The sequence below is a fragment of the Tyto alba genome, unplaced genomic scaffold, assembly GCF_018691265.1.
Source record: "Tyto alba isolate M040663 unplaced genomic scaffold, T.alba_DEE_v4.0 Super-Scaffold_12, whole genome shotgun sequence".
In the NCBI taxonomy this organism is placed as follows: domain Eukaryota; kingdom Metazoa; phylum Chordata; class Aves; order Strigiformes; family Tytonidae; genus Tyto; species Tyto alba.
The window spans coordinates 3,872,185-3,892,467 of record NW_024881274.1 but is presented as its reverse complement, the minus strand read 5'-3'; the positions used below and the strand labels follow the sequence as shown (position 1 = coordinate 3,892,467).

The window sequence follows — 20,283 nt, the reverse complement described above, 5'->3', positions numbered from 1 at the left end:
TCCGGCGCTGCGTTGGCCGACCGGGAGGACGTTTGCTGGGGCAGAGCTGCGAGGAGGGCAGCCTCTGTCCTCTTCCCGGCCCAGGGCCGCCTGAGCGAGTGTCAGGGTGAGCGATAGCCTCTCCTGTGGTTTCCTGCTCTTTCTGCTGTTCTCTGAAGTTTGCGCAGAACCACGTTTGCGTCTCAAACCTTTCGCGTTCAGGGGTGCCACTGTCAGCAGCTGCTTTTGCGCTCAGCGTTGCCAGTTAATCCCCCCCCCCCCCAGCGGTGTGGCACAAAGCTGGCAGCTCAGGGCGCTGCATGGGTGTTGGTTCCTCTGAACGTGGAGCATTAAAGGCTTAGCTTTATTTAGAGAAGGTGACTTTGCAGTAGGGTGTCGCTTCAGAGGAAAGGTGATCTCTTCTTACTTCAAGTCTCGGTCTCTCAGCTGAGACTGACCGAGCACTCTGCGTAGGGAGTGGTGTGTGTTTGGGGGGGGGATTTAAAATGAAAGACAAAAGCCAGTCAGGTCAGGTGAGATACTGAACTTGGGGTGAGCTGTTCCGGCAGAGGCTTTGATGGTGACTTCACAGTAAGTCTTGGCTAAGACAGGCGCCTCCACAACCTCACTTCAAGGACAGCAGAGTCCCTTGCAGGCAGGGAGATGAGGTAAGCACCGAGTGGAGACTCCAGCCTGGTGATACACATGGTTGAATTTCTCCAGAGAAAAGCGGGTTTTCTTGTGCTTGGTTTTCAGACACTTTTTCTTTTTGCCTCAGTGGGAGGGGAAAGTTCTGTTTTGGCTCCTGTATTTTGGCACTTTGTTCTTGGCCACGTCTTCTCTGTGCACCTCCCAGCTCTTCATCTCCCAGCGGTGCGCTGGCCTCTGACTGAGGGATCACTTGACTTCCTTACCCTTCTCTCACTGCTGCTACGCATCAGACTGCCCTGTGCTTCACTAAGCCCATTTCCATCATTTTTATGATTACAGTGATTATTCTTTCATATCCTGACACATTCACTGGGCCATAGTTTGAAGAACTTGCCCTTTGGAGGGGGAATTTATTTGCGAGGGTGTGACCCAGCAGTGGCATCGCCTGCCTCAGCCTTCCTGTGTGGCAGCTGCCCGTTCCCTGCCTAAATCCACCCCTGGAGGAGGCTGTCGGTGTAACTGGAGTTCAGATGCTCTCTCAGATTCCTTCCCTTGTCCAGCCCATTTGCACCTTGGCTCCAGGGACCGTCCGCGGGCGGTGCCGCTCCGTTTGCGGGGAGGGCGCAGGGCACGGCTGAGCCCCCACCAACCCTCCGCGCAGCGCGGCTGTGGGCGGCTCCGCTGCCCCTTCCCTGGCCTGGCCCGTGTCCCCAGCCCCCTCCTTGCTCCGTGACACAGCCAGATTCGGACACGTAGCCCACAGCTGGTTCCTGTCCCACTCCTGCCTCGGGTTTCCCGGGGGGTGCTCCGGGCATCCGCGCTCCTTTGCTGCACACAGAAAGCTTTCCTCCCCGTCTCCAAAGGCAGCCGCTGTTCTTCCTATGAGGCAGTGAATGGCCCTGATTTTCAGACCTTTTTTTTTCCTCCCGAATTTTCTATTTCTTTTCTCTATTTTTTTTTGTCTTTTTCCTTCTGGTTGACATTGGATTTTGGGTTGTTTTTTCTTTTTTTTCTTTTTTTTTTTTTTTTTTTTTTGTTGTTGTTGCTGATGCGCTTTTTGCACCCCACCGCCCTGGGCGGGTTTCTTCACCTGTAGAGAGAGAAAGGCAAGGAAGACAAGACCCGTCCCCAGGCTGCTCGGACCCCGAGCCCAGACCCTGCTGGGCTCCAGGCCCTGGTGCTGGAGCCACCCACCCCCCCGGAGAGCCAGCTCCCAGCCTTGCACTCGGCTGGGGAGGGCACCAGTAAGTAGCAAACCCCATCCACTTCACCCCCCCTCCCCGGCCCTCGCGCTCGCTGGGAGAGAGGGGTTTGGCTCGTGGGAGCAGCGTTTTTGTGCCCAGCTGGGCCGTGGGTTAAGGGCAGCCTTAGGCGCTGAGTGGGGATCCCACCCCCCCCCAGTAAAATCTGCCAGGGGAGTGGGAGCTGCCCAGGTTGTGCCTGGGACCCAGCGCCACACCGGGCCTGGGCGCTTGGGAAGGATTTGGCAGCATCCCGAGATGCTCCAGCCCTGCCATCCCCTCCAGTCCTGCCGGTTCCCTGTGTGGGCTGCTGGAAGGGACACGCCTGAGGACGGGGGGGGGGGTGTGGGGAGCACTGGGGGCGTCAGGCTGATGAGCTGAGCTTTCCTCCCAGCCGCGCAGCGGGCAGTGACCGAGCGGACAGCTTGCAGGTAAAAGCGGCCTCTCCGGACGGCGTCGCACGTCCTCCCCGCTCACCGCCCTCTCCTCTCCTTCCAGATCGAGACCCATAAGCTGACTTTCCGTGAGAACGCCAAAGCCAAGACCGACCACGGCGCCGAAATCGTCTACAAGTCCCCCACCATCTCCGGAGATGCCTCCCCGCGCCGCCTTAGCAACGTCTCCTCCACCGGCAGCATCAACATGGTGGACTCCCCCCAGCTCGCCACGCTAGCCGACGAAGTGTCCGCTTCGCTGGCCAAGCAGGGCTTGTGATCGGGGCACGGCGGGCGAAGATGAGCGAAGACAAGAAAAAAAAAAAAAGAAAGAAAAGAAACAAAAATAATAATCTGGCCTTCTTCCTCTGTTCCTTTTACAGCTGCTTCCCCATCCCCCCTAACTGGTTAATGATTTAACCTGCTTTTACTGTTCATTCAGCTCTAGCTCCAGGACTTCAAAATCAGTGACACTATGAGGTACAAAACCTCCTCTCCCGCCGCTCCTCGGAGCGCACAGCCCCTGCCCGTCCCCCTCGCCGGCCCAGCCCTGCCTGGGGTCCTGGGCAGGGACCCCCCCGCCCCGGGAAGGGGATGGAGGGGGGGCAGGCGCAGCACGGCGCTGGCCCCAGCACCCCCCAGCAGCGGGAGGTCCCCACGGGGGACACACACACACACACACACACGCGGAACCTTCCCACGCTCGTTCCCCGAACGCTGGCACCCACAGGGAGTGGGGGTGCTGCAGCCAGGGACTGCAGGGAGGTTGCCCTCCCTTTCTGCGTTAAATTTGCCTGCTGATTTGGAAGAAACCTTTCGTTTTTACCTCCGAAAGCCGAGATGTGTATGAAGATAACTGCCAGGTGTCCCCTAACCCCGCTCTCAGCTCCGGCAGCCTGTGCTGCCGAGGCCGGGCTATCCCGTTGCGGAAGGGGCCCCGGACCCTCTCCGTGGCTGTGCTGGAACCGCTGAGTGGATGAGTAGAGGCTTTTCCCCATTCCTTTGGCAGCCCCTCGTGTCGTAGAGTAGATTTGTCTGTATATGCTTGGACCGTGCCAGGGTGATTGTTTTCATAAATGAGCATGTGTTAAGAAAAAAACAAAACAAAACAAAACAAAACAAAAAAAAAAAGAAAAATAATAAATGCTGTAAGTAGTTTTGAGCTGCCCCGTGCCGGCTCTGCTGCAGCCCGGCGAGGAGGGCCCGGGGGGAGCTTTGCTGAGCTCGGGGTTGTGCCCAGACCCAGCACCCCATGTCTGCTGGGCGGAGGGGTGGGCGCCGACCCGCTGCCCCGCTCCCCGGGGGGGCCGGGGGCCCCGGGGGGGCTGCGCTGGGGCTTCCCAGCTCTGCTCACCCCGAGGGCCCGGGGCGGCTGTGCGAGGGGCACTGACCGCTGCAGGGCTGGGATGGCCCCTGGATTTGGGTGCAGCTTGTAACATTTTTGGGTTGATTTTTTTTTTTTTTCTCTTTTTTTTTTTGGTTTTTTTTTTTTTTTTTTTTTTTTGTTTCTCTCCCCTGCAAGGTCAGCTCAGAGACCGCGGAAGCGGCAGCTCCACGGCTCTGCTGTTCCCGTGCCGTTGGCAGCGGTAGGAGACAACCAGGAGGGCGCGGGGTCGGTTTTGGCGGGGGTGGGGTGGCAGCTCCCCCAGGTCCCATCCGGAGCTCGGGGGCTGCTCCTGGCACTGACACCCCCCCCCCCGGGCGCTCCCCTGGTTTGTGGTGGCAGCACGTTACCCCTCGCTGTGTCTCCTTCACGCCGCACTAACCCCCCCCCAGCACCACCCAGGGGAAAAGAGCCGATTTCTTTCTTTTGCTGCTTTTGTTCCTGTGGCAGCGTCGGGGGGGGGGGGGGGGGGCCGTGCTGCACCCCTGCCCGTCCCCACATGCCCCTTCTACGACCAAAGAGGCTGAGGTGCAGCTCAGTGTGCGACCCCCCCCTCCCTGCCTCCCCCCCCCCCCCAAGAGGCACCAGCCGAGCTGGGGGGATGTTGCTGGAGGTGGCAGCGAGGGCCGGGGGGGGGCCCTGCACCCCGGGGGCTGTGCTGCGGGGAAAGCAGCGCCTTCCCAGCCAGGGGCTGAAATCTGGCTCGGTCTGGGGGGGGGGGGGCAGCGGTTCTGCCCCCTCCCTGCCCGGCCTTGGCAGCTGCTGCTGCTGTCGGGGGTGCGGGGGGGGGGGTCCAACCCTTTTCTCTGCAGCCCCAGGAGCTGCTTTGCTGCCGGGGGGAGGCTGGTGCGGCACCAACGCCCCCGGCCCGCACAGACTGTTCCTCCCCGCTGTGCCTATTTCTGTACAACCAGCAACCGGCAGCCCCCCTGCAATCCAGTCGCCCCTTTTAACCCTTTCGGGCTGCAGGTCGAGTTTACCCCCCCCATTCCCCCCCCCCCCCCCCCGGGCAGGGACACCCAGGGCGGCCGGGGCACAGCCCCCCCCCCCCCCCCCCCCCCCAATCCACCACCCGTCCTCCCGCCAGCGCTCCCAGGACAGCCTTTGTCACCCCCCCCCCCCCCCGCGTCACCCGCTGTCCCCAGCCACGTCCCCCCCCACCCCGCGTTCAGACCCAGGCCCGAGGGTTCCCAGGAGCAGCTGGACAGACTGACCCGTGGCTTTGCCTTTACTCCACACACATCTTGGTCTGAAAAGGGTTAAAACCGGCACTGATTCAAAAGGGAAAGAAAAAAAAAAAAAAAAAAAAGAAAAAAAAAAAGAAAGAAAAAAAGTGTTTCTGCACTCAAAAAAAAAAAAAATAAATCTGCTTGTTCACTGAAACTTCCAGTGTCAGACTGCCGGTGGTGCTGGCAGCCCCGTTCCGTGCGCCGGGGCGGGGAGGGAAGGTTTGATCTCGGTGGATCATTCTAGCTTAGCTTCTGTCTGTGCGTGTCCATAGTGTATCGTGCGTTTAACAACTGGGTTACACTGTTGCCGTAAAAGTGAATTTGGAAATAATAAAGTCATTACTATGATGAGCTGCGCCTCTTTTGCATGGGGGGGGGAACCCCTGGGGCACACGAGGGGCGGATCCAGCCCGGAGGCTCCAGGCTGGGTTTTGGGCTCAGGCTCAGTTTTTTGGGGTTTGGTCACACCGAGGGTGGGTCCTGCTGCCCCTCCCCGGGGCGCAGCACCCGCTCGCAGGGAGGACGGGCAGGGACAGTTTTGCTTTTTCTTCTTTCCAAGCATCAGCCCCCGCCCCGGGGAGGCCCCTGCGGCAAAACGGGGGGGGGGGGGGGCAGGACGGGGGGGCCCCCGGGCCGCTGCCCACAGGAAGCCCACGTTTCATTTTTGGCTCCTGGGACCGTGGCCGGGCCATTTTCTCAGCCACAGCTCTGCCCGCAGCCACCCGGGAGCTCGGGGGCTGCCCCTGCCCTCGCCCCCACCCCCCCGTACCCCCCCCGTACCCCCCCGTACCCCCCCGGCAGCCCCCACCGAGCAGCACCCCGAGCCCTCGGCCGCCTTGCGCGGGTCAGAGACTTTTCCAGCTGCTGGTGCAGCCGCCACCATTCGCCTTTCAAAGCGGTTTTTTCCTCCCTCGTTAATTAATTTTAACGAACCCACTGCTGCCCAGGTTGCCGCCTCTTGGTTGTTTGATCATCTGGCTTAATAATCACCCAGCACCTTCCCGTTTCCCAGCCACTTGGGTAACAAGGCACAAAGTGTAATTCTCTTATCTTGGAAATTTAGGAGCACCCAGGGCTGTCGCCTCCCACCAGGCGCCTCCCGCAAACGTTAAAACTTTCACAACAAAACCCACCACAAGAGCAAACACTTTGCACCAACAGGTACCTGGGTGCGAATCAGCAGGAACCCCTTAACCCTGAAAATGTGAAATAAAGCCCTCGCCCACCCCGGGCTCTTCGAGCTCCTGGGAGCTCTCCCAGATCCTGCTCCATCGCAGCCCCGGGCAAAGCCCGAAGCTGGAGATTCCTCTGTTCACTAACCGACCGTAACTGCTGGGAAATAACTGGGAAATAACGGTATCGAGGGAAAAAGAGAGGCCATTGAAATACAGGCTGAGGGAGCAGCTGATCTGCCCCACAGCGGGCTGAGCACCCCAAAGGGCCCCTTCCCCTTCCCAACCCAGCGTTTCACAAACACACTTTACATAGAATATTCTGTTTTAATTTTTTTTTTAATCTTTTCTTCTTTTTTTTTTTTTATAAGCACATTTGTGCTTTGCCAACAGAATCAAGACATTAACAAAGATCAGCTTCTCGGAAGAAAAGCATTTCTATATAACAAGGACATTACACAGCTCAAAGCAGGAAAAGAAAATATTTACAAAATACAAGGTGTTTTTTTTTTTTGTGGTTTTTATAATGCTAAAAGGGTTATTCAGAATTTTCAACCTTATAAATAGAAAAGCACTTATGCAGAGGGATATGGTAGCATTTTTTTTTTAAAGAAATGATGACAAATCCTTTAAACTAGAACAGAACCAAAAACACTAGATAATGTTGAAAATTGTGAAAACCCCAACCATTAAGCAGTTTAGCTACTATTTCTTTACGATTACAAAATGGAAAAAAAAAAAAAATGTCCTTTGTATTTTTTTTTTTCCTTTTTTTTTTGGTGATGTGATTATACATAAGACAGGCACAATGCTAGCAACAGGACAGGGACCAATAGCCACACCGTTGGGATCAGAAAGCGTTACAGATGGGAACGGTGTGCGGGATCCGGGAGTCACTGCGGGTGCGGAAGGGCCGGGGAGGGCGGGAGGAACAACAGCGAACTCGGTTTCCAAATAAAATACCTGTCAGGAGGTGGCACGTCGGACCAACGACTGGGAAATGAAACAGAATCGACCCCTGTTCTCGGACCGTGTGTGGAAGTGGAGCGAAGCAGTGGTGACGGATCCCCATTCCCCCCAGCACCGCCCGCCCCCGCCCTCCTTCTCTCTCTCTTTTTTCCCCTTTTCTGACACCAAACCCACCGCCCAGGGACCACCCGGCGCCTCGGCCGCGCGACCCCGACCTGCCGCGTCCCGCTCCGGGCAGGGGGGTCCCCCTCTGCCACCAGCAACTCGGGGCTGCGGCAACTTTCCAACCCAATTTCCCAACCCCGTGGCGGGGACACACACACACACGCGAGGGCAGAGCTCAAGCGGCGGCCGCAGACCCGCGTTTCCCAGCCCTAAAGCTGCTCCGGCCTCGGCCGACAGCCGCGTCCCCGAAACGCGTCGTGGCTCTGCTCCTGCTCGAAGCGTCTGAGCGCCGGGGTCTCTCCCTTCCCTTCCCATCCCCGCCGCCGGCCCGGGACAGACGCGCCAAGGTGGGACCAAATCCCCCTCCTCCCACGCGGAGCTGTGCGTGAAGCGGCTAAAAGGGTCCTTCCTCACCCCCCCCCCCCCCCCGAGGGACGGGGCAGCTGGACCGCGGCACAGCAAACGGCTGCTCCCAAACCAGGGGAGAAGGAAGGGGGAAGCGGCGGGCGGCCCCGGGGGGCAGAGGGGGGGGATCGGGGTGGGGGGGGGGGCAGGGGCAGAGTCACCCCTCGGGATACCTGGAACTACAACCTAGGGGAGGAAAATGCCAGAGGGTGGAAGTGCAGGGCGGGCACTCTGCACGTGAGGACAGACAGACAGCTAGTGAAGGTTGCAATCCCAAGACATCACTTTTCACCACTAATTTCACTCCACTAAAATCTTCCAGGGAGGGGAGGGGGAGGGGTAGCGGGTAAAGAGAAAAAGACACCCTTTTGCTTGAGAAAAACTATCCCCGAAGTCTGCTAGTCAGCTAAATCCTGTGCTCTAGTTTTATACACCTAAGAGGGGAGGAGAGGAAAGAGGGAGGGGGGTCTGGTGGGCTGCTCCCCTCCCGAGGCTTCACTCCGCTGGGAGGAATCGGGGGGCTCTCATTCATGTGACAAGGAAACATGGAGAAGAGAAAAGAAAAGAAAAAAAAAAAAAAAAAGAAAAAAGAAAAAAAGGAAAACAAAAAACAGTTTCTAAACTCCTTAAATTCACTAAAAACTGTGAAAATTCCCGGCAGGATGTTTGAATATCAAACGCAGATTTTGGAAGCTTTAATGCCAAGAGTTAGTTCTGTGTGTTGGTTTTGCTCATGTCTTCCCGTATGTCTCTATCTGTGCGCTGGCCGCTGAACTGCTGCGGAGGAAGAGGAGGAGGAGGGTGTCACCAGGGGGGTGCGGCTCTTGAGGCTGCCCAGGTTGGGCAAAGCAGAAGTGCCATCGGTCTCCCGGGAGGATTTACTGCCCGACGTGCGCCGGGTGCAGCGCGACAACCGGTCTTGGGGGTCAGATTGGTCCTCGCACTCTGTCCTGGGGTCGTACGAGAGCGGGAAGGTGCGTCGCTCCCAGGGCTGCACAGCCTGAAGGGGAAGAGACACCAGGCCATGGAAAGAAATCCTTGGGAAAAGCTCTTCTGCTCCCGCTCTGCGCGCGGCTCCGGCAGCCGCACCGCGCCGCGCCAGGCAGGGACTCGGCCGAGCTCCCCGGGGGGAGCGCGGGGAAGCTTCAGCGCACGCGGCGAGGCTGCAGCGGCCTCCAGACTGACCCAACCGCTGGAGAACCGCCCGGCGCCCGGCTCTGCGGCCCGCCCGTCCGAGCGCTCCCACCGGCCGGTTTCCCAAGCCGCTTCCCCCACAACAAGGCGGGGAGAAACCGGCCAGGTCTGAGCGTCCGATTTACCTCTCCCCACCCGCAGCAGTGGCTGCAGCGACAGGCAGAGCGCTCGGACCTTCCCCCCAGCCTCCAGGAGCGGAACGAGAGCGAAGGGGCCCCCGCGGAGCCAGCACCCACCTGCTCGTCAAGGCCGGCCTCGGGCGTGGAGCAGCGGGTGTCCTCGCTGGACAGAAGCCGCATGGAGTCACGGGAGAGGGGGGTGAGGGGGGCAGAGAGCAGTTCGGGGCTGATGGGGCTGCGCGGTGAGTGGGTGTGGGACAGCTCCGAGTGGGAGTGGCAGCTGCCCACGTCAGGGGATGCCGGCTGGGGGGTCGAGGGGTTCCCCAGCTGGGGGGTCGTCCGTCCGTCCGTCGATCTGTAAGACCTGAGACAGGGACACAACGTGTGAGGGCCTGGCCGCGCTCCCACCGCCGCCCGACGATCCCCTCGACCGCCCCCTCCTCGGGAGCGCCGCGGGGATTCGGCGCACGCGGGCGGGGAACGCCGCGGCCCAGGGCTCATCCGGGCTCATCTCCGTCCCATCGCCGCTGCCTCGCGCCCCTGACGCTGCTCTCCTGAGGTTACGTGTCCCACACATCTCCTACGCCTGCGAGTGCTGCAGAAACGCCGCGATGAGAAGCCGCCCGATGAAGTCAGACACTTCAAAACGGGTTTCTCCGAGTGTTTCCACCATCCACACACCACATGACACCAGGCAGCTCCAGAACCAAGCGTAGTGAATCAGTAATGCTGAAAATGCTGCAAGGTCAACAGCTGGGCATAGGAGGGGCTCTGTAAAACCCCTAGACTTCAGAAGATTTAAAGCAAGAGTTAAGAAAGTTTCAGCACCTACACAGATTTCCAGATGAAAGACCCACAGGCTGCTAACAGAGATACCTGACTGGAGTCCCCACATCCGCGTGCAATTCTTCAAAATGAATTGCAACAGCAAGTGAAATCAAGGACTGGCAAGGATCAGATTCCAAAAATCTCCCTCGGCCAAAATGTTCATCAGAACATACAGACCCAGCCCCAATTAGACTAACGGAACAGCTACACCTGCAGCAAGCCAGACAGAGTCAATGCGCTGAATCAAGATTCAACTCAAAAGCTGCTGCAGGAAAAAGACAAACCGATCTGTTACGTACGCGAAGCAGGAAGAGCACAAGGCGCTCAGCACGTCTGCTGGAGCAGCTCACAAAGAGAAGGACGTTTAAGGGAAATGAAACAAGTTTATCCCAGTGTTTACTGGTATTACCCGGCGCAGGTGCTCCGCAGGCAAAGAGCAAGGTACCGCCTGAATCACAGCAACAAGGAGTTCCCAAGCCACGAGGGGCTGCAAGAGTTTCTAAAGAAAAGCCAAAGCAGCCACAGAGAACAGCCCTGGGATGGGAACCGAGGGACTGAGCAAAGGTCCTGCTGAGGAAGAGCTCGGGACGTGGCGAACGCCAAGCTGAGCTCAGCCGAGTGACACCCAGCACCAACGCAGCAAACCACGTCCCGGGTTGTGCCGAGGAGCGTGGCCAGTGGAGCAGGGACACTGGGAACACTGGTCCCAGCCCTGCAGGAATCTCCACCCTTGGAAGTGCTCACGCCACGGCCAGCCCGGTCTCCTGCTGGCAGCAGCCCTGCAGAAGGCTGGACCAGAGGCTCCGTCCCACCAGCATTTTTTCCAAACCTAAGAGGTGAAGTCTGAATCCACCCCAACGGCCAAGCCAGGACCTCAACACAGCATCTTTCACCAACATCCTTACAAGAAGGTCTTTAGCGAAACAAAGGTGTGGTGAGGTGCTATCAGGTGTGAGAAACTGGCTGAAGAAGTCTGTGAAGAAGCACCAAAAGGTCCCACGCTCCACCAGCGCTGGGGAAACGCAGCTGCAGATGAAATGAGAGGAAAAGGAGGCGGCAGCAGCACAAACGGAGTTTGACAAACCCTGCCTTTGCATCTGCACAAGTTCTTGCAGAAACCGTGCCCGATCACATGCGCTCGACAGGGCTAAACTGAAACCACAACCAGGCTGAGAGGACCGGGTGCATGTCTGCGTGCAGCTGTAGTTCAGCAGCACTTCTGCCCCGAGCACAGAGTCGCTCAAAACCAAACAAAGCATCGGAAATCAAATGGAGAAAAGCAAATCTCTTCTTATGCAGGTTTACGATGAGATCAACAGCTGGAAACTGTGTGGTTTCAGACACCCACTCACAAAAAGACGTTGCAGAAAGGCAACGAAGTGTCAAGTGATCAGAGGAACGTAAGGACACGTATATAAATGGAGCAGAGCAGTGGCACTGCTGGAGCCACCCAGCAGAGCTGGGGTAGACAGCGTAACGTCGAGAGCCAGCACCGCTCCTCGTCCCTGCGGGAAGGACGCCCGTCTCAGCCCTTTTGCTCTTCTCCGGATTCCCGAGCCGGCGCACCAGTCTCCACACCTCTAGAGAGCCAAAGGTGCTTGAGAAAGCAGAATCCAAACAGATGGGGCAAGAGTTGGTTGTCTGCAACCTAAGCGGTAACTTCACCCCCGCCTAAGCAAGACTACACCCCACTCCTGCAAGGGCTCCTCGAGCTTCTCTCGCGGACGGTGACTGAACTTCCCAACAGCAGCACAAACTCTTCATCCTTTTTATGGATCAGCCAATCTGACAAAGCCTCCACAACCTGCTCCCAAGAGCATCCCACTCTGCCGGGAAGGACAGGTTGGCCGAGGGAAACCCACAGCGCCCTCGTGCCGCTGGAGCAGCGCCCAGGCCCCGCGCCGGCAGACGTACCTGCTGCCCCGGCGCTGCGGGGGCACGCTCGTGCTCCAAAGCCACCGGGCCCGCTCCATCTCCTCACACTTGCCGTGCCGGGCAGAGAAAGCCGAATCAGACAAGTCCTCGATCTGGAAAGGGAAGGGAACAGGGATTGGGCAGCGCTTTCTGACCTTAAACACTCATTTTCCCCGTGGTTTTTCCAGCACTGGCTACAGCGTGAATTTAAATAAATGTTTACGTCTGGAGGGAGGCAGATGCTACCAGTGAGGGTGAGAGCCCCTTGCTAAACCGAGTCTGCATTTCCTGCGCAGAGATTAAGAACTAAAAACCAAAAGAAAGCCATTTATCCCAGAATGAAAGCACTCACACAGAGGTCTAAGGAAATACTATCATCATCAGTTTAGCTAAAATAGTAACTCTAGTGGCATGACTGGTCATGATTTTTTTATTAGACTATTACATAAAAAGATTGCTGCCCAGAGAGGTCTCCTGACAGCAGTCAAGACCTCAGATTCAGCTGCACCCAGCCAGTTAATCCAACTTCTGCCTTATCACGCCTTTCCTGAAAAGGAACCAACACCAGGCTGGTTTCTCCGAGTCCAATTTTGTTGCAAAAAAGGAAGAGACACTCCACCTCCCTGCTGAGGTCCCTGCGTCCACTCCCTTCCGGGATCTCCCGGGGACACCGTCCCGCTGCTACCAACCCCATCCCACATTAACTCAAAAGTAAAGTTCTTCTTACCTCCTCATTGTCTTCATCAGGGTTCGCTTTCAGAGAGCTGATATCCACTTCACGCCAGCTGCAACACACAACATCAGAGGGCAGTCAACCACAGGCACAGCCCAGCACGGCAGCACGCGCCCCGCACGCACCAACACTGTCTTTTGGGAAGGGAAAAATAAAAAGCCTGCCATGACGGGCAACACACTTAGGCTGAGTTTTAAGCCAAGTAGCCACATTTGCCCTATCGAAATCCCCCCTGTTGGGTCAGACAAGGGTTTCTCCCCTTCCCCTGTTAGCCTGCTCCATTTCAAGCGGATCTTTTTGCAGGGGGTCTGCACCCGCTGAGTGTGATGCCGGGGGACAGGCGGGAGATGTCCTTCCTTTCACATCAGGAATGGGGACCGAGGCCACCCGTGTCTTCCAGCTGCAGCCCTTCCCTTTCTGCCTCCCTGCCCAGCTCCTGGCGCTGCTCTGGCACCGTGGCTGACGCCTACCAAGGGCAGGGGAAGCAGAGTAAATGCTGCAGCATTTCCTCCTCTTCCTCTGGCTCAGCAAGAGGCTCCCTCCCTGCCCCACTCTGAAATGGGCCTGGGAAGAGTGTGTAGGGCCAGGAGGAAGAAAGAGTTAAGTTGGGAAAGAGACTGGGAAAACTGGGAGGGAAAAGGAGGACTGGAAACTGGACAGTCTGAATGAAGACGGTGCACCAGTGCTGCAGCAAGCCGGCACACTCCCACTGAGCACTCAGGTGGGAAAACCAAGAACTGATCTCATCCACAGTGTTCATCCAAGAACATCCAAACAGAGGCTGACAGCTCAGCTCCTCGCGCTCAGCTTGGGCAGCGAAAACTTCCGATTCCTGCCACTGCCCAGGCATGGGAGTGCTGCTCCTGGCCGGTGTGACCCAGGGCAGTGGCCCTCCTCCTGCACTGCAACGTTAACCCAGCCCAGGCACCCACCACCCAGCCCGGGCCCGGGCCGAGCTGGGGAACCACCAGGACCTTTGACTTGACATCTCATGAGCTTTGCAGCAGGACGGAGGACAACCAGGATGACTTTAGATTGCAGAGAGACCTGAGCAGGGCAGCTGGCTTTCATGCACGAGGGACGCTCGGACAATGTATTCCCTAACTCAGCAAGTCTCCATCAATGGTCTGATTGAAAGTTCTCCAAACTTTCTCTTATTTCCAAGGAAGAAGAAAGCCCCTTTCCTCACCAGCCACCGGGAGCACAGCCCTAGGCCAGAGCTGAACTTCTGACAAGACAGTTGCACGGTAAAAGGCCGGCACGTAACAACCCGCGGAGCTGGGGATCGGGCACGTACCTGGGGGTGAGGATCTCTTTGTACTGCAGTTTCTCCACACGAGTCGTTGCAGCAACGGACATCGGGATGACAATGTTGTTAATATCGAATGAACTTTCGCCTCTCCTCCTCCTTGGCTGCTGTGACATGAAGACAAGAACCACGTGAGAAAGGGCTGTAGGTTTTGTCATGTTATGTCATTGATGGAAAAAGGACATGGCCTCAAAGGAAATGGCCTTGTATGACCTATGGAGGCTCCAGAACCAACAGCAATTTGCATCAAAATGGAGTTCACCTGCTTGCTGGAAGTCCTCTTCCCAACCAAAAGTCCTCAGTTTGGGAGTACAAAGGGCTGCAGTGGTGCTGCAGGCACTGAAGAAAGGTGAGCAAGGGCTGCTGAGCTCCTGCCACCACCTCCGCACTAGCGCCAGCTGCTTCACAGCCACACACATCAGGGGATTGATCTGATCGATCAACTGACCCAGCAAGAAGAAAAAAGTCTCCCCTATAATCCAGTTCCCTACTGCCAGTGAAAAGAAAGTAGTGAGACCATCAGGAGAAGGACCATCCCGTTTGGAAACAGCTCCCCTGCTCATGTCCCTGCAGGGGTCTGGACCCACCCCAGGTGACACTGTGGCAGAGGAGGAATGTGAAGCAGCCAGACAGGAGTTCATCTTAGGTTATGACAGCTGTACCAAGAGCCTAACAGCTTCCATCTGTATCGCGCTTCTGACTGGAATAGATTTTCTAAGACAGAAATAAGCTCCATACTTATCTATTTAAACCTGGGTGAACGCTGGGTGCTCTCCTGCCATCTGTCTATGCAAAAACCTCCCCCAAACCTGTGACAGCAGCACTACCAGTACAGTGACACGAATCCTCATGGATGGTCCAACGGTCTGCCTAACAGGCCCCCCTGCAATTTACCATGTTCTCCGTCTTCTTTGATCCCTGCGGCTTTTGGTGGAAAACCATGCAGGAACCCAACTGCCAAACCCCAGGACTCGTGGGAAGCTGGGTGAGGACAGAGTGGGTGGGCTGCTATTGCCGTGGCAGCAGGGAAAGTCCCACCGTGTCACTGTCAGCAGCGAGGCTCGATCCACCCGTCGGGGAGCACGTGCAAACCTGTGCCAGGCTGGGATGCGTGAACCCAGGACCCAGACGCCCGAGCCCAGAGACCAGAGCACAGCACCCACAACGCTCTTGCAGGACTCTGTCGCTGAAGAGAAGGCACATCTTGCTTTTCTGAACCAGCTTCTGAATGAGCAGCACGAAAAGAAGGCCAAGATACGTGTGTGAAGCACAAGGAAGTGTCATCTTGACTAGACTAGAGCTGCTTGTCCAGAAGACCCAGCACACTCAGTCAAACTGCCACTGCTTGTTGGGTTCTCCAGACTGATGTCACAGCTGATGTCACAACAGCAAACTCTGCAGTGAAGGAACCCAGCCGGGGCCTGGCAGCCCCAGAGCAACAAGCTTGGAGCAAAGACAAGGGCACACAAGGTTGAGCTGGAAATGGTGCCCTCAGCTCTGCCATGGACAGATGCCCCTTAACCACCGTGGTTTCACTACTGGGATTCGAGGACACCTGCTCTGTCATCCCTGGGTCACATCCAGCTTAGTCCGTGGCACAAACTACCCACTGGAGTGGCCAGAGAGAGGCCCAGTTCTTTACTGGGACACTTAAGAGTTCAGCATAATTCAGCCCTTTAATCAAGGGCTTCTGTTGACGAGGGTCAGGTGCTGGGAGGATGGATGACATCTGGAGCTGCGTCACCCATCCCTCCCAGAGCACAGTGGGGGGGGGGAGCTGCAGTCCTGCTCACCGGCAGCTTTTAGACACAACTTCATGCAGGTCCCAAATCCTGTCATCCTTTAGTGTTTTGGGAGGCCGAGTGTGCCTCAGAAGACAGTAGGAGTTAAGCAACTGCTGAAGCTTGACTACAGGTGAAAGTTAAGATCTCAACCACGGCTGCTGTACAGTACTGTTGTCCTGTGGCCCAGCCCCAACCCCATTTACAGCCCAGTGCCACCGAGGCCATGCAGGGAAAGCTCCCAGTGGAACCACCACTGTACCAGCAGCAGCACACTGCTGGTGCTCAGCTCTTCTCTTCCTGGCATCCCCAGACAACTTCAGAAACCAAAACGCGGATGTGGAGCAAAGCCAGGGGACTACTGAGAACATTTACCAGCAGTTATTGAGCTGACAGTGAACCTGTAATTGCAGCTGACTGGCTCTCTGCACAGCCAACGTCAATCTAGGAACCCAGCAGACCTAAAGTCAGAGCAAAAAAAAAGAGGGCCAGCAACCCTACCATCAGCTGAAGCAACGATTCCAGCATGGTAACAGGAAATACTAAGCACACCCAAGCCTGAGATACCTGAACTGCTCAAAAGCTGAGGCTCCACGATGGAGCTGAGCTCAGAAACCTCTGCAGAAAGGCACCAGACACTTACAGCTGTGCTGGAGGTGCCCTGTGAACTCGTGCTGGCAGGAGCGGAGCCTTCCGAGGAGGTGGACAGTTGCCGGGCTATAGGGCTGTGAGGTGTGGGGGTCGCTGCTGCTGACAAGTAGCTTGGGCCACCGACGTCCGTGTGATGCTTCAACACTGTGTAAGGAGGGTGGGAGAAAACGAAGAACGACATTAGCAAAAAAAACCCAAGGGCGGGTGGGTGGCGGTGGCTAGAAAAGGACCATGTGCACCAGAAACGGCCAGTGCTGAGGAGCACACTTTGCATGAAAGAGAAGCACCTTCTGACGGCGGCTGCCAGCTCGAGAGGCCCTGGGGGAAGGAGCAGTTAGAGCACACGGGGCATTGCTGCGGTGGCGACGCAGAAGCAGTGCGCACCCCCTCCTCCGAGGCTGAAGGGGGAGAGAGGCTGGATATGCAGCAAAGCCCAAGCTCCCCCCGAGAGACCTGGCCGTGGGAGCCTACCTTCACTCCTCTCAGATGAGCAGTCTCGCAATCGCTTTTTGTCATAGGCAGGAGGCTGGACAAGCGAGCGCTCTGGCGCTCTCTCGGCCTTGGACACGGCCGTAAAATCGTCTAAAGGCGGCCTGTGTGCCTTGTCTGCTTGGATTTTTTGATGTGAGCGCTCTGAGGAGGGGAACAGAGAAAGAGCTATGAAACGCCTGTTTTCACCTCTCTTTCTGTTGGCACAGGAGACTCGGGCAGAGTTCACCAGCTCCATAAATCCAGACAGGTTGGGCTCAACACCATCAGGGTGCTGGAGAGATGTGCTCAGAGCAGAACGAGCGGCAGTACTGCCCGTGCCAGCGTGAGCACGGCCTCAGATTGATCAAGAAGAGTTCCCTACGAACCGAGACCAGCCTGAACTTCACAACCTGCACACGCTTCACCTTCAGCCCTGGCCTGCGATACCGTGGCCTCATCCCTGATTGCTGAATTTAATGGGTGGTATCCTCCTTCTTCTCTCTCCTCCCAGATCGCAGGGCTGTTGGGTACAAAACCGGGCAACGTTTCTGCACGTGGCAGAGGCAGGGAGGACACTTACTGGCTGCAGTGAAGAACGAATTCACCAGCTTGTGGCGGTCCTTGCGAGCGGGGTCAGACAGGCTGCCGGTAGGCATGGGGGCTCTGTGCTTGAGCGAGAGCTTTTTGGGAGGTTTAATTTTCTCATAGGGTTTGTTCTGCCACTGAGATTTCAACATGCTCTGGAAGTGCAGGCTCGTCGGCACATCTGCAGAGGGACACAAAACACAGCATTCAAATTAACTGAATTATGCACCAGAAAGCTGCGGTGCCATAATCCTCTCCCAGCCCCACAATAAGAAAAGTCCTCGACAAACATACAGGCACTGACTGTAACGCCCAGGTGTGCCTACACCTTCCTCATATTCAGGGAGGACCTGCAACGTTCGGATCTAACATTTCTAATCTGAAGCTCTTTGAGAGAAGGACATTCCTACAGGATTCACAGCCCAAGTATGTCCCAGCAGGAGAACGAAGCCTTTGTCAGAAAAACCACGCGCCTTTACCGCTGAAGATATCTCATGTACTGCCACACTTAATCTGCTATCTCAGATTTGACTTCCAAGAATCTGAAACATCTCAGCACATCAAACCTACAGAGGTATGGGCTGGGAGAGAAAAATTCAGCTTAAATCCTCAATTTCAGGTCAAGCCGAAAGCCAACCAAGTACCGTATGACGTTAATCTGCCTGATGTGGCACCTCAATCATCTAACAGAAGTTGTGTAAGCGAGCGCACTTCAGAGGCTCAAAGAGCAGAAGTGCTGCTGCTCACCGGGAGCTCCGCAGGCAGGGGCCGGGTCACGCAGCCATCTGTGAGCAGGCAAACTGACGGGTAATTATCTGGGTAACTGATGCATTTTGAGCCTGAAGTTTCTGTGCATACCACAGATCAGAGCAATCCGGAGTACCTGTTCCTATTTAATCCTGCCATCTCACAACGAGAATAAGTACGCTGTGCTGCTGTGAAATGCGGCAGACGCTACTTTTTGCTCACGTTCTTCAAGTTTGGTTTCTCCCAATTCCCACACAGACATGCACTCCTGATCACAGCCAAAAGACAGAACACTAATGAGATTGTTCACCATATTTCTCGTGCAGATAGGCTAATGTAGACTATAAAAAAAAATTAACTGGAGTAGCAAACTATTCCAGCCTCGGGAGTCTCACAAAGAAGTCTTCCTTTCATACTCGTGGCTTCGAACTTCAGATGTGATCACCAAATGCTGCTGTCTGAGTCTCCAAGACCCAGCTCCCTTTTATATGCCTGAGGGCCAAAATCCTAGTACGGAAAAGCATAGGAGAACTACTAATTTATCTTCTTCAGCCACACCTGTGAGATCATTACACACCAGCATTCGGGGTTTGACATGCCACCCATCTGTTCTTCTCCCCCAGTACAGGCCAGCAGACTATTGCCAGGAGGACACGCAGCCCGATGCAAACTCACACTGCCACAACCAGGAGTTAAAAACACTAAGATGAGCATCAGTAGTACAAACATCCCTCCTCCACATCTCTCAAGCTCACATGACATTTTCACAGGGACTTTGAAGCAACCCTCAGCAGAGATGAACCTTCCCAGGCCCTGCGCGAGGAATAAAACTCCTCGCTCTGCGCCTGCAGGGGGGACATGGAGGCAATTAGGAGCTGCTGTGAGATTTAGAAACTGCATCTAGATAATCTCAGAGGGCAACGGGTAGAGATTCAAGCCCTGTTGGTAATCTCAACGGCTGATATCTGAACCTCTCCCCAGTATCTCCCCACCAATTCCAGGGACCGGAGAGCCCCAGCAGATCCAGGCAGGCAAACAGGATGGGGAGAGCTGGCAGAGCACGGGCTGGAATCGGCTGTTATTAATAGGGGGAACTTGACTCCCAGGAAAAAGCCACGACAGCTGCATTTCAAGTACCTTGATGGTAAAAGCTCTGGTTTAGCCCCATCCATTTGCTAAGGAAGGGCTATCACAGGGCGATGGCAGCTCTTCGGCCACCACTCCTGGTCTGTGGAGACATGTCTCAAAGAATAGAGAGGGGCCAGTGCGGTCCTTTAAGGACACTGCCAGCGAGGCTGCAACATCACTGTGTTGAAGGGGTCTGACCTTGGGAAAATGGCCTCTTCTCTGTGTGTTTTTTTGCTTTCTTCTGAAAATTCATCCCATCCCAGCAGCCCACACATCGGTGGAAGGAGTGCACAGGACAGAGGGAGGGGAAAAACGCATGACAGTACATTGTTAGCAGAAAATGAGTTATCTGCGTGATTGTCACTGTCCTGCCGTCAGCACTGGTTGCACCAGAGTGTGTGCAGCAAGTGACACTGCCACTCCTCCTCCTCCTCCCTCCTCCTCCTCCTCCTCCTCCTCCTCCTCCTCCTCCTCCTCCTCCTCCTCGGCCGAGCAGTGCAGGCCTCCCAGGGACCAGCAGATGGCAACCACGCTGAGCCCGAGAACCCCCGCTCCCGTCCTCCCCGCCAAGGTTATTACATCATCTGAAAATTCCCAGTGAGAAATCAGATGAACCAGAAAAAAAAAAAAAAAACAACACAACAACCAACACCAAAAAACCCCAAACTCAAAGGAAGGGGACAAAGCACTTACAAAGTGCAAGTGCAAGGGGTTAAAAGGCGCGATGCCTGCGCCCTGCTTGCCAGAAGAATAAATGATCTTTTTCTTCCTGCAGCGCCTGGCAATTCTGCCCTTGGCAAACTGCACCGGAGATCCCGGCTGCTGGCACCGGAGGAGCCCGGAGAGACGGGCTCAAAGTGAAAGTCAGCACATGCTCACACCAGGCTCCATCTACCAAGCTCCTCCAGAAAGTCTTAACTGAGCCTCTGCCCATCGACCCAGGCAGCTGGCTTTCAAGGTGAGCCCCTAAAATAATCACGGGGGGGCACTGGCAGCAGCCTGGATTAATGCTCACAGGCAGGGAGACACCTCATCAGACTAACAGCGTCAGGAAGAGCAATCTCCCTACCTGAGCATGCTACCTGGTTTTGTGTTTGGATAGTGAAAGATCCCCATCCCCAAAAGCAACCCCAGCAAAATTACATTAAGCATCAGCGAACAATCAAAGCTAATCTGAGGGAGGGAGGGAGGAAG

The 20,283-nt window shown here is 56.1% G+C and overlaps 2 protein-coding genes across 21 annotated transcripts in view; one reads left to right on the top strand and one right to left on the bottom strand.

Moving 5' to 3' along the window:
• MAPT (microtubule associated protein tau) overlaps positions 1–5,269 on the top strand; it is a 52,911-nt gene extending 47,642 nt beyond the window's left edge. For 15 of the 16 annotated variants that reach the window (XM_042787171.1, XM_042787172.1, XM_042787168.1 and 12 more), the window contains one exon: positions 2,370–5,269. In XM_042787171.1, coding sequence (XP_042643105.1) covers positions 2,370–2,585 — 216 coding nt within the window. In that variant the 3' untranslated portion in view covers positions 2,586–5,269. Of the gene's footprint in view, positions 1–1,726; positions 1,875–2,369 lie in introns of all 16 variants that reach the window. The other variant, XM_042787157.1, reaches the window with a different exon arrangement.
• Positions 5,270–6,410: 1,141 nt separating this feature from the next.
• Positions 6,411–20,283, bottom strand: part of KANSL1 (KAT8 regulatory NSL complex subunit 1) — a 101,985-nt gene continuing 88,112 nt past the window's right edge. For 3 of the 5 annotated variants that reach the window (XM_032996680.2, XM_032996682.2, XM_042787320.1), the window contains 8 exons: positions 17,210–17,395; positions 16,630–16,791; positions 16,151–16,302; positions 13,715–13,833; positions 12,412–12,469; positions 11,685–11,797; positions 9,060–9,306; positions 6,411–8,629 (listed from right to left, as the gene is read on the bottom strand). In XM_032996680.2, coding sequence (XP_032852571.2) covers positions 8,381–8,629; positions 9,060–9,306; positions 11,685–11,797; positions 12,412–12,469; positions 13,715–13,833; positions 16,151–16,302; positions 16,630–16,791; positions 17,210–17,395 — 1,286 coding nt within the window. In that variant the 3' untranslated portion in view covers positions 6,411–8,380. The remainder of the gene's footprint in view (positions 8,630–9,059; positions 9,307–11,684; positions 11,798–12,411; positions 12,470–13,714; positions 13,834–16,150; positions 16,303–16,629; positions 16,792–17,209; positions 17,396–20,283) is intronic. The other 2 variants (XM_032996681.2, XM_032996683.2) reach the window with 2 other exon arrangements.